Below are 15,858 nucleotides of genomic sequence, written 5' to 3'. Positions count from 1 at the left end.
GTGTTTCTTTTTCTTACTAGTCTACAACAACTTTTTATTTTTTTATTTTTAGAGACAGGGTCTCGCTATGTTGCCCAGGCTGGTCTTGAACTCCTGGCCTCAAACAATTCTCCTGCCTTGGCCTCCCAGAATGCTGGGATTACAGGCATGAGCCACTGTAGGCTAGCCCTAGCTCTTTATTTTTAATTTCAGTTTTCATTTGGTATTACTTTTATTTATAGTACTTTTTCAGTATCACAAATGTTGATGTTTTTATGGGACTAAATCCATTCAACTTTTTCATTATGAATTTTTGCATTATGATTTTTATTTTATTATAGTATATTGTAATTTTTTTGTTTTATTGTTGTTGTTAATTTCTTACTGTGCCTAACATAAATTAAACTTTATCATAGGTATGTATGCATAGGAAAAATCACAGTACATATGGAGTTCAGTTATATTCATGGTTTCAGGCATCCACTGGAAGTCTTGGACCGTATCCCCCAAGGATAAGGGGGCACTATTGTACATGAATTTTACAGATGAGGACAGTGTGAGAACATCAAATAACATTTTTCCTGCCTCTGTCACTTTTCATGTGAATACATTCTCTCACACTTGACTACAAACTCCTTTTTGGCATGGATGATAAATCTATATTCTTTTACTACTGAGACCCTAGGTACACAGTTAAACACTAGATGATTGACTATTACAGTGATTGCATATTTATCAACCAGTTAGCCTTAATTAATGCAATGTGGTATTAATGAATAAAAACCAGGTCAATCTGGCGCGGTGGCTCATGCCTATAATCCCAGCACTTTGGGAGGCCAAGGTTCGCAGATCACTTGCAGTCAGGAATTCTAGACCAGCCTGGCCCACATGGCGAAACCCTGTCTCTACTAAAAATACAATCTACTATGCCAGGCATAGTGGCACACACCTGTAATCCAGCTATATGGGAGGCTGAGGCAGGAGAACTGCTTGAACCTGGGAGGTGGAGGCTGCAGTGAGCCGAGATCGCGCTCAAGCCTAGGTGACAGAGCGAGACTCTGCCTCAAAAAATAAAAATGAAAACAAAACACCAAGTCAACTATGTGGCCATTTGACTATATATAAATCTCTGTATATGCTCTACAGCATCAAGAAAAGTCTGTGCTAAAATTGCGTATTAATAATTGGGAAAATTTATTGAAATTTTTTTCTCCATTTGCTTCAATGATAACATGGGACCATGGAATTTTTTTTTTTTTTTTTTTTTTAATAGATGTGGTATCGCTGTCACCCAGGCTGGAGTGCAGTGGCAAACATGGCTCACTGCAGCCTTGACCTCTTGGTCTCGAGCAATCCTCCTGCCTCAGTCCCCCAAGTAACTTGGACTATAGGCACACACCACCACACCCAGCTAATGTTTGTTTATTTTTCATAGAGACAGAGTTTTGCCGTGTTGCCCAGGCTGATCTCCAACTCCTGAGCTTATGCAGTCCACTCACCTCGGCCTCCCAAAGTGCCAGGATTACAGGCGTGAGCCACCTTGCCCGGCCAAGATGAGGTATGATGACATCGTTATTGTGAGGTACTGTTGGGCCCTCTTTCTATTTTGTTATTTTGTATGTGATCATCATTGTTGCTCATCATTCCTATTCTTGGTATAGTTCCTACTTTTTCTGCGTTCCTTTGGCCTATTCACAGTTTACTACATCCACCCTTCTCTACTTTTTTTTTTTTTTTTTTTTTTTGAGACGGAGTCTCGCTCTGTCCCCCAGGCTGGAGTGCAGTGGCGCGATCTCGGCTCACTGCAAGCTCCGCCTCCCGGGTTCACGCCATTCTCCTGCCTCAGCCTCCCGAGTAGCTGGGACTACAGGCGCCCGCCAACACGCCCGGCTAATATTTTGTATTTTTAGTAGAAACGGGGTTTCACCGTGTTAGCCAGGATGGTCTCGATCTCCTGACCTCGTGATCCGCCCGCCTCGGCCTCCCAAAGTGCTGGGATTACAGGCGTGAGCCACCGCGCCCGGCCCTTCTCTACTTTTATAGTTAGAGAAATGTCATAGCCAGTCCTACACTTAATAGAAAAAATAATACCCAGATATTTACCCTCCTTCAAATTAAAATTAATAAAGATTAAACATATCTTTTTTATTTTATTTATTTTTGAGGAGACAGTCTCACTGTCACCCAGGCTGGAGTGCAGTAGCACGGTCACAACTCACTACAGCCTCTACCTACCCATGCTCAGGTGATCCTCTCATCTCAGCCTCCTAAGTAGCTGGAACCACAGGCATGCACCACCATGCTTGGCTAATGTTTGTATTTTATTTTTTGTAGAGATGGGGTTTTGCCATGTTGTCCAGGCTGGTCTCGAACTCCTGGGCTCAAGCGATCAGCCCACCTCAGCCTCCCAAAGTGCTGAGATTACTGGCATGACCTAACATGCCCAGCCAAACATATCCTTTTTGTGATTTATTTGTGAATTACAATGGTCTTTAATTTCTTTCTTTCTTTTTTTTTTTTTTTTTTTTTGTGAGACTTTTTCTTTTCACTCTTGTTGCCCAGGCTGGAGTGCAATGGCATGATCTCGGCTCACCGCAACCTCCACCTCCCAGGTTCAAGTGATTCTCCTGCCTCAGCCTCCCGAGTAGCTGGGATTACAGGCGTGCACCACCACACACAGCTAATTTTGTATGTTTAGTAGAGATGGGGTTTCTCCATATCGGTCAGGCTGGTCTCAAACTCCAGACCTCAGGTGACCTGCCCACCTTGGCCTCCCAAAATGCTGGGATTACAGGTGTGAGCCACCGTGCCCAACCTAATTTCTTTTTTAATAGCTTTTTAAATCTTGTCAGTCTGCATTTTCCCCAGAACTCCCTTCTGTGATCATACATCTTCTTCCTAAAGCACATCCTTTAAAAATTTTGGCTGGGCATGGTGGCTTATGCCTGTAATCCCGACACTTTGGGAGGCCAAGTAGGGCAGACCACTTGAGGTCAGGAGTTTGAGATCAGCCTGGCCAACATGGGGAAACCCTGTCTCTACTAAAAATACAAAAATTAGCCTGGCATGGTGGTGCCTGTCTGTAATCCCAGCACTTTGGGAGGCCAAGGCAGGCGGATCACCTGAGGTCAGGAGTTTGAGACCAGCCTAACATGGAGAAACCTTGTCTCTACTAAAAATAGAAAAAGTAGCCAGGCGTGGTGGCACACACCTGTAATCCCAGCTACTCAGGAGGCTGAGGCAGGAGAATCACTTTAACCCGGGAGGCAGAGGTTGCAGTGAGCCAAGCTCATGCCACTGCACTCCAGCCTGGGCAACAGAACGAGACTCTCTCAAAAAAAAAAAACAAAAACAAAAAACCGCCTGGGTGCGGTGGGTCACACCTATAATCCCAGCATTTCCTGAAGGTCAGGAGTTCAAGACCAGCCTGGCCAACATGGTGAAACCCCGTCTCTACTTAAAATATAAAAAATGAGCCAGGCGTGGTGGTAGGCACCTGTAATCCTAGCTACTTGGGAGGCTGAGGCAGGAGAATCGCTTGAACCCAGGAGGCAAAGATTCCAGTGAGCCAAGATCGCACCATTGCACTCCAGCCTGGGCAGTAAAAGTGAAACTTCGTCTCAAAAAAAAAAAAAAAAAATAGTTATAGATTTACAGAAGAATTGTGAGGATAGTACAGAGTGCCCATTTACCCCGCACTCAGTTTTTCCTATTATTAACATCTTATATTAAAGCCCATACTTTATTCTGATTTCCTTAGTTTTTACCTAAGGTCCTTTTTCTGTCCCAGGAGCCCAAACAGTGTACCACATTATATTTAGTCATCATGTCTCCTTAGGCTCCTCTTGGCTGTAACAGATTCTCAGACTTTTTTTGTTTTTGATGATCTTGACAGTTTTGAGGCATACTGGTCAAGTATATTTTAAGATGCCACTCTAGGCCGGGTGCGGTGGCTCACGCCTGTAATCCCTGCACTTTGGGAGGCCAAGGTGGGTGGATCACTTAAGGCTAGGAGTTGGAGACCAGCCTGGCCAACATGGTGAAACCCCATCTCCACTAAAAATACAAAAATTAGCCGGGCGTGGTGGCATGCGCCTGTAGTCCCAGCTACTCAGGAGGCTGAGGCATGAGAATTGCTTGTACTCGGAAGGTGGAGCCAATATTACACCACTGCACTCCAGCCTGAGTGACAGAGTGAGACTCTGTCTAAAAAAAAAAAAAAAAAAAAAAAAAAAAAAAAGATCCCACTCTAGTGGAGTTTGTCTTAAGTCTCATGATTAGACTGGGATTAGGGGTTTTGAGGAGGAAGACCATAAAGGTAAGCACCATTTTCATCACAGTATACCTGAAACTGCCATTGCAAAATTATAACTGAGACAGAAAGAGAGCTGATCTAACCAACTCCATCTTGCTTCTAACCTCCAAACGGTCCTTTTTCATTCCTGGGCTTAGGCTCAACTAACTTTAGGAGGAACTTAGTTTATAGGTTGAAACAAAGATGATAACAGCCCTTTCCCAAAACAAACCTCCTTCTTGCCTGGGGACTAGACTCCCTTTGTAGGACTAACAAAGGAGCCACAAGGTTAGAAATTATAGTTTAGGAGTCATGCAGCTGGAGGCTACAAGATTCTGACCCTCCCTAAACTGCTCTTAAGATCAGTGCTTGAGATGCTTCACAGACCCTGCACTTGATGGATCAGCTGGCACCACCACCCAGATTGATAAACTGGCTCATCTGATCTTGTGGCCCCCACCCAGGAACTGACTCAGTGCAAGAAGCTTTAATTCCCTATGATTTCATCTCTGACCTAACCAATCAACACTCAACACACTGTCCTTCCCCCACCCACCATATTATCCTTAAAAACTCTGATCCCCGAATGCCCCGGGAGACAGATTTGAGTAATAATAAAACTCTGGTCTCCGGCTCTATGTGAATTACTCTTTCTCTATTACAATTCGCCTGTCTTTATAAATTGGCTCTGTCTAGGAAATGGGCAAGGTGAACCCACTGGGCAGTTACATACCGGAGGTACATGCTATTAACATGACTTCACTTTTTATGTTGACCTTGATCATCAGGCTGAAGTAGTCTGTCAGTCCTCTCCATTGTAAAGTTACTCATCCCTTCCTTTTCCTTATTGTAATCTTTTGAAGGAAGTCGTTACGTGTAGCTCACATTTAATGAAGGAACCAGGAGTTATGCTCCACCTGCATGAGGACAGAGTACCTACATAAATTATTTGAAATTCTGCATGGGAGATTTGTCAGTTCTACCTCATTTATTTAATTATTCATTTTTAACTGTATGGACTCAAGTGTTACTAGTTTTTTTAAAAAAAGCTTTTGGTTTCTCCTATTTTGTTTCTTATTCCATTGGCTTTTGCTTTAATCTTTTATTTCTTTAGGCGTTTTGTTATATAGAGACAGGGTCTCACAGTGTTGCCCAGGCTGCTCTCAAGTGATCCACGCAAGTCTCAATTCCCGACCTCAAGTGATCCTCCTTCCCAGCCCTCCCAAAGTGCTGTGATTACAGGTCTAAGCGCCCGGCCCTTAGTTTTTGTTTCTTTAGGATCATTCTGTTTTCTTTAATTTTTGGAGTTGAATCTTTACCTCACTGGTTTTCATTCTTTTTTTTGGAGACAGAGTCTCTCTCTGTCGCCCAGGCTGGAGTGCAGTGGCGCGATCTTGGCTTACTGCAACCTCCGCCCCACCAGGTTCAAATTTTTGTATTTTTAGTAGGGAAAAGGTTTCACTGTGTTGGCCAGGCTGGTCTTGAACTCCTGACCTCAGGTGATCCTCCCGCCTCTGCCTCCCACAGTGCTGGGATTACAGGGATGACCACCGTGCCCGGCCCCATTCTTTCCTCTTTGATAACTGCAGTACTTTCCCACTCCACCCTTCATCCTCTCCAGCACATTGAAATCACCTTTGCAAAGATTATGACAATGAGAGAAGTCTAGCATGGCTGACCCCATCTTGCTTCTAGCCTCAGGGGCTGGCTGTCCTCACTCATTCCTGGGCATAGGCCAAACTAACCTTGGGAGGAATTTAATTTCTAGTTTAACTTTAAGGCAAGGATGATAATAGTTCCTCTCTAAAATGGATCCCCTCCTTGTTCAGGAACTGAAACAGCCTTTGTAAGACTAATGAAAACCCACGATATTAGGATGATTATGAGAGGGCCTGACTTCTGCCAAAATGTAGGCGTAGTTTTTGTAATCCCTTACTGCTCAGAAGGTATGTGGTCATAGGTTACAAGATTTGTGACTTCCTCAGTTTCTCTTATAGATAAGATCACTATTGTAAAACCTAAGATTGATCTTTTGAATTGTTTTTCAAACTTTTGCATTCTGGGAACTGACATACCCTACCGGGGCCCATGACTCCTGACTCAGCCAGTCCTGTGGTCCCCACCCAGAGGTGGTCTTAGTGCGCAAGGACCATTTTCCACACCCCTGAGGTTTCATCTTCAACCATTCCCTAGCCCCCTGCCCACCGAATTATTTATAAAAACTGGCCTCTGAGCTCTCAGAGAGGCAGATTTTAGTAATCTTAAACTCCTGTCTCTCTGCTTGGCTGGCCTTGCATTAATTAAACTATTTTGTTACTACCACGACACTGTCTCAGTGAATTGGTTTCCCTGTGCAGCAGGCAAGAAGAACCTGTTGGATGATTACAACATTGCTGGATTGATAGCAGCCTCGTCTGCCAGGCTCAAACTCCAGGTATGCTCTTAAAGCTGCCCTTTCTCTTGGGATATCAGGCTTATCCACCCTTCCTGACCTTCTTTGAATCTTGAAAAGATTAAAGGATTGCCTGTGAAGTTTTGTGTCTGTTACTTTGCTTTTTCTTTTTAGATGGAGTTTCGCTCTTGTCACCCAGGCTGGAATGCAGTGGCGCAATCTCTGCTTACTGCAACCTCTGCCTCCTGGGTTCAAGCGATTCTCCTGCCTCAGCCTCCCAAGTAGCTAGGATTACAGGCGCATGCCACCACACTTGGCCAATTTTTGTGTTTTTAGTAGAGATGGGGTTTTACCATGTTGGCCAGGCTAGTCTCGAACTGCTGACCTCAGGTGATCCGCCCGCCTCAGCCTCCCAAAGTGTTGGGATTACAAGTGTGAGCCACCCGGCGTGTCTGTTACTTTGCATTATAAATATCCCACTCTTTAAATTTCCACAGAGTTTGTTTTGCCATAGAAAGACAATGTTACTTTTTATTCATCATCTTTCAAGTCTTGGCAAAAATCCCACCAGTCCTCCCAGAGACCACACATTGACTCTGCTGATTTGGCCTCTCTGCCTTATTCATGCTTATCATGACTCTTCTTTTTTTTTTTTTTTTTTAAGATGGAATCTAGCTCTGTCACCCAGGCTGGAGTGCAGTAGCACGATCTCAGCTCACTGCAACCTCTGCCTCCCGGGTTCAAGCAATTCTCCTGCCTCAGCCTCCCAAGTAGCTGAGATTACAGGCACCTGCCACCATGCTCAGCTAATTTTTGTATTTTTTAGTAGAGACAGGGTTTCGCCATGTTGGCCAGGCTGGTCTCAAACTCCTGACGTCAGATGATCTGCCTGCCTCGGCCTCCCAAACTGCTGGGATTACAGGCGTGAGTCACTGCACCCAGCCCATTTTCTATTTTTAGAAGAATCAGGCTTTCCAGATTTTGGTCAGTTCCTAATTCCAAGAACTGATCAAAGTTAGACACCAGATGGAGCTCAATCTTATCTTAACTCCATCCCCAGCTTGTTCTTTAAAAGACAAACTGGAAAGGCCTTTTTTCTCCTTTATGCTAGTTTCCAAAGCACATTTCCTATAAATAATCACATTTAGAAAGGGAAAGGGCAAAGGGGAAAACTATTAAGCTTATCTATCCACATGGTTCAGCAAAACTGTCCACTCAGCAAGGCAAGACTTAGAACCCATCTGTGTAGCCAGTGAGAACTCTACACCCATTCCCAGCCTTATCCTGCTGCCAAACCATACCACAGTGTGTCAGGGAATAACAGCTACTTTTCCTTGCTTGGTCCTAAATGGATTCACTCATTTGTGTGGGGTTTTTTTTAGTCAGTAAAGGAAAAATTCAGAACTCCAAAAAAGTCTCCATGTAGTTTACATAAGATGATATTGGTGATAATTAGATACTAATCACATTAATTTCTCAGACTCACTGCTCTTGAGGACTTCTTTTCTTGAAATATATGAAAATTCAGAACTATGAAGGAAAAGAGGGATCTAATGATAAAGAGACCTGATTCCCTCATTGATACCTGAGATAATGGATGGCGTCACTAACAAATCAACTTTTCATTGATCAACTAAGCACTGAGAGCCACACCTCTTCTATTCTCTAAAAATAATTACAAAGATGAGCATGCAGAATGTGTCATGACAAAGAGCAATATATAATTTTAAACAACCAGATGGGGCAGGGCATGGTGGCTCACATCTACAATCCCAGCACTTTGGGAAGCCGAGGCAGGAGGATCATTTGAGGTCAGGAGTTTGAGACCAGCCTGACGAACATGGTGAAACCCCGTCTCTACTAAAAATGGTGAAAAAGAGCTGGGCATGGTAGCTTGCACCTGTAATCTCAGTTACTCGGGAGGCTGAGGCAGGAGAATCACTTGAACCTGAGAGGCAGAGGTTGCAGTGAGCTGAGTTCACGCTACTGCACTCCAGCCTGGGCAACAGAGTGAGATTCTGTCTCAAAAAAAAAAAAGAACCAGATACTGCTTTCAGGATTTAATGCCCTGACAAGGATCCTGAAAGATGATGCAATCCTACTACCAGGATGGCTCCCAGAATCATGGAAAAAACAGTGGCCCACACTAAGTGAGGTAGAAATACCAAAATTGTAGCAAAAGGTAGATGAATGAAAAGGCTCGGAAAAGTGAGGCTGCTATAGACTATATACTGCAAATAGTTGGAAAATCCACAAGAGGACCCAGAAAATATATTACTTACCAAAGCAATAAGAAACGTTCTAGTGAGAATGTCAGCAACACCGCTAAGTTCAGTAGTGGCTCTTCTCTGAGAGCCAGGACTTGCAGTAGGAGATGCCGTGATAAAACTGGTCTCTAATTGCAGTTGCGATGATAGCCACTATCCCCCAAAGGCCAGTCAAGGCCACTTAACCCTCAGATGCCAGCAAGACACAATCATCATAACAAGTGGCAAGTCAGCTTCACAGAGGGACCTGACTACTAGAGGGTTATTAAATGACTAAGGAAAAATACCTGGGCAGCCAACAAGGGTACTGTTCAATCTGTACATCAGAGAAATCAAGGCTAGATGGTTAGGCTGGAAGCAGTAGTTTCATGCTCCCTTGCCCAGTTTCCAGACATATGCCAGTTTCCAGATCTGAAACTCAGTGACTAAAGGAGAGGCCAGATCCCCAGGAGAAGGACCTGGCAATGCTATGGCAGTACATAGTAATGGTTCCCTATTCCTTCCCACAAAGGAACCTACAGTCATTTACTTCAGGTAATATACACTGGGAAAAGAGAAATACCCAAACATCATAGACTCTTGGACACAAGGTCCCAGTTGACAATATATGTAGACTCAGCATCATCTGCCACTCCTCTTAGATGGAGGACATATGGGGTCAAGTAATAAAAGGAGTCCTAAGATCTAGCTCACAGTGGGCCCACTGGGTCCATAACCCATCTAGTGATCATTTTCTCAGCTTCCAAATGTATACTTGGAATGGAGATTCTTGGCAGCTGGCACAACCCTAATATTGATTCTACTCCTCTGGGGTGAAATTAGAGTGGAGATGGGCTAATGAAGCCCTCTGAAACTGCCCCCACCATCTTCCTGATCAAGACCAAATCAAATCCAATATTACATCCCGGGGGAATGGCAGAAGCTAGTGGCACCCTTAAAGACCTAAAGGATAGAGTTAGTCTTCATCATATCTCCATTTAATTCACCACTCTGGTGCCTGCAAAAATCAGATGGATCCGAGAAGATCGCAGTGAACTGCTGCAGACTCAACCAAGTGGTGGCACTAATTGCAGTTGCTGTGCCAGGTGTGGTGTTTTTATTAGAAACTGATTAACACAACCTTAGATATGAGATATGCAGCCACTGATCTGGAGAAGTAAGTATTCTCTTCCATCCCTATCAGAAAAGATCAGAAACAGTTTTCTTGGGCCAGGCGCAGTGGTTCACGCCTGTAATCCCAGCACTTTGGGAGGCCAAGGTGGGCGAATCACTTGAAGTCAGGAGTTCAAGACCAGCCTGGGCAACATGGTTAAACCCCATCTCTACTAAAAATACAAACATTAGCTGAGCATAGTGGTGCATGCCTGTATCGCAGCTACTCAGGAGGCTGAGGCAGGAGAATCACTTGAACCTGGGAGGCGGAGGTTGCAGTGAGCTGAGATCATGCTTCTGCACTCCAGCCTGGGTGACAGAGTGAGACTTCGTCTTAAAAAAAAAAGTTTTCTTTGAGCAGGGTGCAGTGGCACACACCTGTTTTCCTAGCTACTCAGGAGCCAGAGGCAGAGGATCACTTGAAGCCAGGAGTTTAAGGCTGTAGAAGGGTATGATGGCATATGTGAATTAGCCACTGCACACCAGCCTGAACAACATAGTATAGTAAGACCCCCATCTCAAAAGAAAAAAAAAAAAAAAAAGGTAATTACTGACAGGTGGTAGAGGTAGGGAGTGTTTAGATAATGGAAAAGTCTAGCCTAGTAACACAGCCTAGTAGATGGTCTTAATGTTTTCAGCCCCAATTAAACCTGAATAGATTAAAATATCCAATCATTTCTTGCATATCAGAGACACACTCAGTACAAAAGGACATAATCCTTTTTCAGCCAAAGACAGACAAATGAATTAGGCATAAGAATAAAATCTAGGTCAGGCACAGTGGCTCATGCCTGTAATATCAGTGCTTTGGGAGGCGAAGGCAGGCAGATCACTTGAGGCCAGGAGTTCAAGACTAGCCTGGCCAACATGGCGAAACCCTACCTCTGCTAAAAATACAAAAATTAGCCAGGCATGATGGCATATGCCTGTAGTCCCAGCTACTCAGGAGGCTGAGGTGGGAGAATCACTTGAACCCGGGAGGCGGTGGTTGCAGTAAGCAAAGATTGCACCACTGCACTCCAGCGTGGGCGACAGAGTGAGACTCCATCTCAAATAAATAAATAAATAAACAAATAAAATTAAATAAATAAATAAAAGAATAAAATCTGGGCCAAGTACAGTGGCTCCTGTAATCTCAGCACTTTGGGAAGCCAAGGCGGGTGGATCATTGGAGGCCAGGAGTTCAAGATCAGCCTGTCCAACATGGCAAAACCCTGTCTCTATTAAAAATACAAAAATTAGCCAGGCCCTAGTGGCTCATGCCTGTAATCCCAGCTACTCCAGAGGCTGACACATGAGAATCACTTGAACAAGGAGGCAGAGGTTGCAATGAGCCATGATCACACCACTGCACTCCAGCCTGGGTGACAGAGCAAGACCCTGTCTCATAACAAACAAAAGAAAAAAGAAAAAAAGCGGCCAGGCACTATGACTCCCACCTGTAATTCCAGCACTTTGGGAGGCTGAGTGGGGCGTACCACAAGGTCAGGAGATGGAAACCATCCTGGCCAACATGGTGAAACCCCATCTCTACTAAAATACAAAAAATTAGCCAGGCGTGGTGGTTCATGCCTGTAGTCCCAGCTACTCGGGAGGCTGAGGCAGGGAAATCGCTTGAACCCGGGAGGCGGAGGTTGGAGTGAGCCGACATCATGCCACTGCACTCCAGCCTGGTGATAGAGCGAGACTTCATCCCCCAAAAAAAGAAAAGAAAAAGAAAAAAAGCTAGCCTGCTGTGCTACCCAGAGAGGGGTCCATACAGTGTTGTTCTGGATTCCTGTTGTAACTTAAAGGGAAACTTTCACAATGTCCAGAACCCTTGATGTCCTCAAATTTCTTGCAGCAGAAACTCACTTAGGTGACACTAACCTTGATTTCCAAATGGAACTATAGTACATCTAAAAATGAAGGTGATGGCATTGATATCATAATCTTTTTTTTTCTAACAAGATCCAAAGTCCACAAATATATCATAAATCTGAAGAGGACCTGGGAGAAGCTTCTGCTGGCAGCTCATGCCATTGTTGCCATTGAAAACCCTGCTGATGTGTCATATCCTGCAGGAATACTGGCTAGTGGGCTGTGCTGAAGTTTGCTGCTGCCACTGGAGCCACATGTATTGCTGGTCACTTCACTTGGGGAACCTATGCTAACCAGATCCAATCATCTGCCACCCACATCTTCTGGTGGTTACTGATTCGAGGGCTAACTATCAGCCTCTCTCAGGGGCTTCTTATGGTAACCTACCTACCAATGCTGTATGTAACAGATTCTCCTCTGAGCTATGTGGATATTGTCATCCCATGCAACAACAAGGAAGCTCAATCACTGAGTCTAATGTAGTGGATGCTGGCCCAGGAAGCTCTGTGCGTGTGTTGCCCCATCTCCCATGATCATGCCTGATCTCTACTTCTGTAGAGATCTTGAAGAGATTGAAAAGGAAGAGTAGGCTGCAGCTGAAAAAGGAGGAATTTCAAAGTGAATGGACTGCTCTAGTGCAAGTTTACTGCTACCCAATCTGAGGTTGCAGACTGGTTTAAAGGCATGCAGGTGCCCTCTGTGCCTATTCAGCAGTTCCCTACTGAAGATTGGAGCACTCAGCCTACCATGAATGACTGGTCTGCAACTCCCACTGCTCAGACCACTGAATGGGTAAGAATAACCACTGAGTGGCCTTAAGCTGTTCTTCCACAAGCTCGTAAACAAGATGGAAATAACGCTGATGGAAATAAACAACAGTTTCCAAGAAAAAACGAACAGCTGAAGTGAGTGGCAATGTTTAAATAACATCTGGTAGACTTTAACATGAATGTTATTAAGCAGGAAATTATGATCTTTTAAGTTGGAACATGTAATGTTAATCCTTTTGCACCAAAATATCTCTTTAAGTCTAAATTATCCACTTTTTTTTTTAATTCTTCATAGAGATAGAGGTCGCTTTGTTGCCCAGGCTGTTCTTGGCTTCCTAACTTCAAGCAATCCTCCTGCCTCAGCCTCCCAGAGTGCTGGGATTACAGGCATGTGCCACCGTGCCTGGTGTACCCAGTTTCTGTTATCAACAGGATGCAGTGGTGTATGGTTGCTAAAGAAGGGTCCCAAGATCAGGACCTACATTAAGGTGGATTTTGAAATATTTAACATTCTGATTTTGTTTTATTTTTAATTTATCTTTAGGGGAAGGATGGGAGGGGGGTGAGGGTTGAAGAAGTAAACATTGTACCTATTGGATACAATGTTTAATATTTGTGTAATGGGCACACTGGAAGCCCAAACCTCACTATTACACAATACATTCATGTAACAAGCCTGCACATGCACCTCCTGAATCTATTTTTAAAAATTTAATTCTCAAGCACAGACTCCCTTTTTTTGGTAAGACGGCAGGGTACGACTTAACTACTCGCATCACGCACCTTTTGGATCAGCATCTAGTCTTTCCGCTCCTTGAGTTTCTCTCTGTAAAGGAGATATATAATGAAAAGGAATTATTGCAAGGTAAATTGGACGTTCTTAGTGATACCACATGGTAGACTTTGCTATGGATGTATACAAAAACCTTTATTCTGATGATATTCCTCATGCTTTGAGAGAGAATAGAACCACAGTTGTTGCACAACTGAAACAGCTTCAGGCAGAAACAGAACTAATTGTGAAAATGTTTGAAGATCCAGAAACGACAAGGCAAATGCAGTCAAACAGGGATGCTAGGATGCTCTTTGACTACCTGGCGGACAAGCATGGTTTTAGGCAGGAGTATTTAGATACACTCTACACATATGCAAAATTCCAATATGAATGTGGGAATTACTCAGGAGCAGCAGAATATCTTTATTTTTTCAGAGTGTTGGTTCCAGCAACAGATAGAAATGCTGTAAGTTCATGCTGGGGAAAGCTGGCCTCTGAAATCTTACAGCAGAATTGGGATGCAGACATGGAAGACCTTACATGGTTAAAAGAGACCATAGATAATAATTCTGTGAGTTCTCCACTCCAGTCTCTTCAGCAGAGAGCATGGCTTGTTCACTGGTCTCTGTTTTCTTTAATCATCCCAAAGGTTGTAATAATATTATTGATATCTTCCTTTACCAGCCACAGTATCTTAATGCAATTCAGACAATGTGTCCACACATTCTTCACTATTTGACTACAGCAGTCATAACAAACAAGGATGTTCGAAAACGTTGGCAAGTGCTAAAAGATCCAGGTAAAGTTACTCAACAGGAGTCTTACACATATAAAGACCCAATTACAGAATTTGTTGAATGCTTATATGTTAACTTTGACTTTGATGGGGCTAAGAAAAAGCTGAGAGAATGTGAATCGGTGCTTGTGAATGACTTCTTCTTGGTGGCTTGTCTTAAGGATTTCATTGACAATGCCCATCTCTTCATATTTGAGACTTTCTGTCACATCCACCAGTAAATCGGCATTAACAGGTTGGCAGACAAATTGAACATGACTCCAGATGAAACTGAAAGGTGGATTGTAAATTTGATTAGAAATGCAAGACTGGATGCCAAGATTGATTCTAAATTAGGTCATGTGGTTATGGTAACAGTGCACTCTCACCCTATCAGCAAGTGATTGAAAAGACCAAAAGCCTTTCTTTTAGAAGCTAGGTGTTGGCCATGACTATTGAGAAGAAACTTAATGAGAATAGCAGGTCAGAGGCTCCTAACTGGGCAACTCAAGATTCTGGCTTCTACTGAAGAAACATAAGGAAAAGATTTTTTAAAAACTCTAAAAGAAAGATGAAATAATAAAACTATTCTATAAAGGGTGACTTACATTTTGGAAACAACATATTGAGTATAAATTGTGAAGAATTGGAATAAAATTGACTATGATTCAAAAAAATTTAATTCACAAAATTTTAATCCTTTTGAGCTAATTGTAGATTCACATACAGTTGTAAGAAGTTACAAAGAGGCTAGGTGCAGTAGCTGACGCCTGTGATCCCAGCACTTTGGGAGGCCGAGGCAGGCAGATCTCTTGAGGCCAGGAGTTTGAGACTAGCCTGGCCAACATGGCAAAACCCCATCTCTACAAAAAATTAGCAGAGCATGGTGGCACACGCCTGTAATTACAGCTACTTGGGAGGCTGAGGCATGAGAATCACTTGATAGAGTGAGACTGCGTCTCAAAAAAACTAAAAAGAAACACACACACACACACACACACACACACACGGCCAGGTGCGGTGGCTCACGCCTATAATCCTAGCACTTTGGGAGGCCAAGGTGGGCAAATCATTTGAGACCAAGCGTTCGAGATCAGCCTGGGCAACATGGCAAAACCCTGTCTCCTCTAAAAATATAAAAATTAGCCAGGTGTAATGGCACATATCTGTAGTCCCAGCTACTCAGGAGGCTGAAGCAGGAGAATCACTTGAACCCGAGAGGCAGAGGTTGCAGTGAGCCGAGATCATGCCACTGCACTGTGGCCTGGGTGACAGAGTGAGACTCCGTCAAAAAAAAATTAAACACACACATACACAAATCTAATGTATCAGATATCCTTAAATGCTTCTAACACTGAAAATGAGACGAATATCACAAATTAGAATGGTTATCACATTATACATAAGTGGGTTACAAAAACTGATTTTATTATACACGTATACTTTTTAATTTACATTTGGATTCAAACTTTTTTTATTATACACTCCTGACATATTTAACATTCAGATAGTTCTCTTTCTAGCACTATGATAATCTCATCAGATCCTAACAGTTGGGGAGGAGGACTTGATTTCAGACTATCCAGTTTGCAAA

At 43.4% G+C, this 15,858-nt stretch overlaps 1 protein-coding gene and 1 pseudogene across 2 annotated transcripts in view; one reads left to right on the top strand and one right to left on the bottom strand.

The window, feature by feature from the left end:
* KHDC1 (KH domain containing 1) overlaps positions 1–15,858 on the bottom strand; it is a 66,759-nt gene that overhangs the window by 35,644 nt on the left and 15,257 nt on the right. Inside the window, 1 exon segment of the mRNA XM_030809331.1 lies at positions 13,498–13,540. Within this exon segment, the coding sequence (XP_030665191.1) occupies positions 13,498–13,540 (43 nt within the window).
* Positions 1,505–15,102, top strand: LOC105738977 (annotated as a pseudogene). The gene is made up of 3 exons (XR_004029306.1): positions 1,505–1,537; positions 6,631–6,707; positions 12,035–15,102. The product of XR_004029306.1 is annotated as a eukaryotic translation initiation factor 3 subunit E pseudogene (transcript).

This window comes from Nomascus leucogenys, chromosome 3, assembly GCF_006542625.1.
Source record: "Nomascus leucogenys isolate Asia chromosome 3, Asia_NLE_v1, whole genome shotgun sequence".
Classification (NCBI taxonomy): Eukaryota; Metazoa; Chordata; class Mammalia; order Primates; family Hylobatidae; genus Nomascus; species Nomascus leucogenys.
This window is presented reverse-complemented; position numbering and strand designations above follow the sequence as displayed.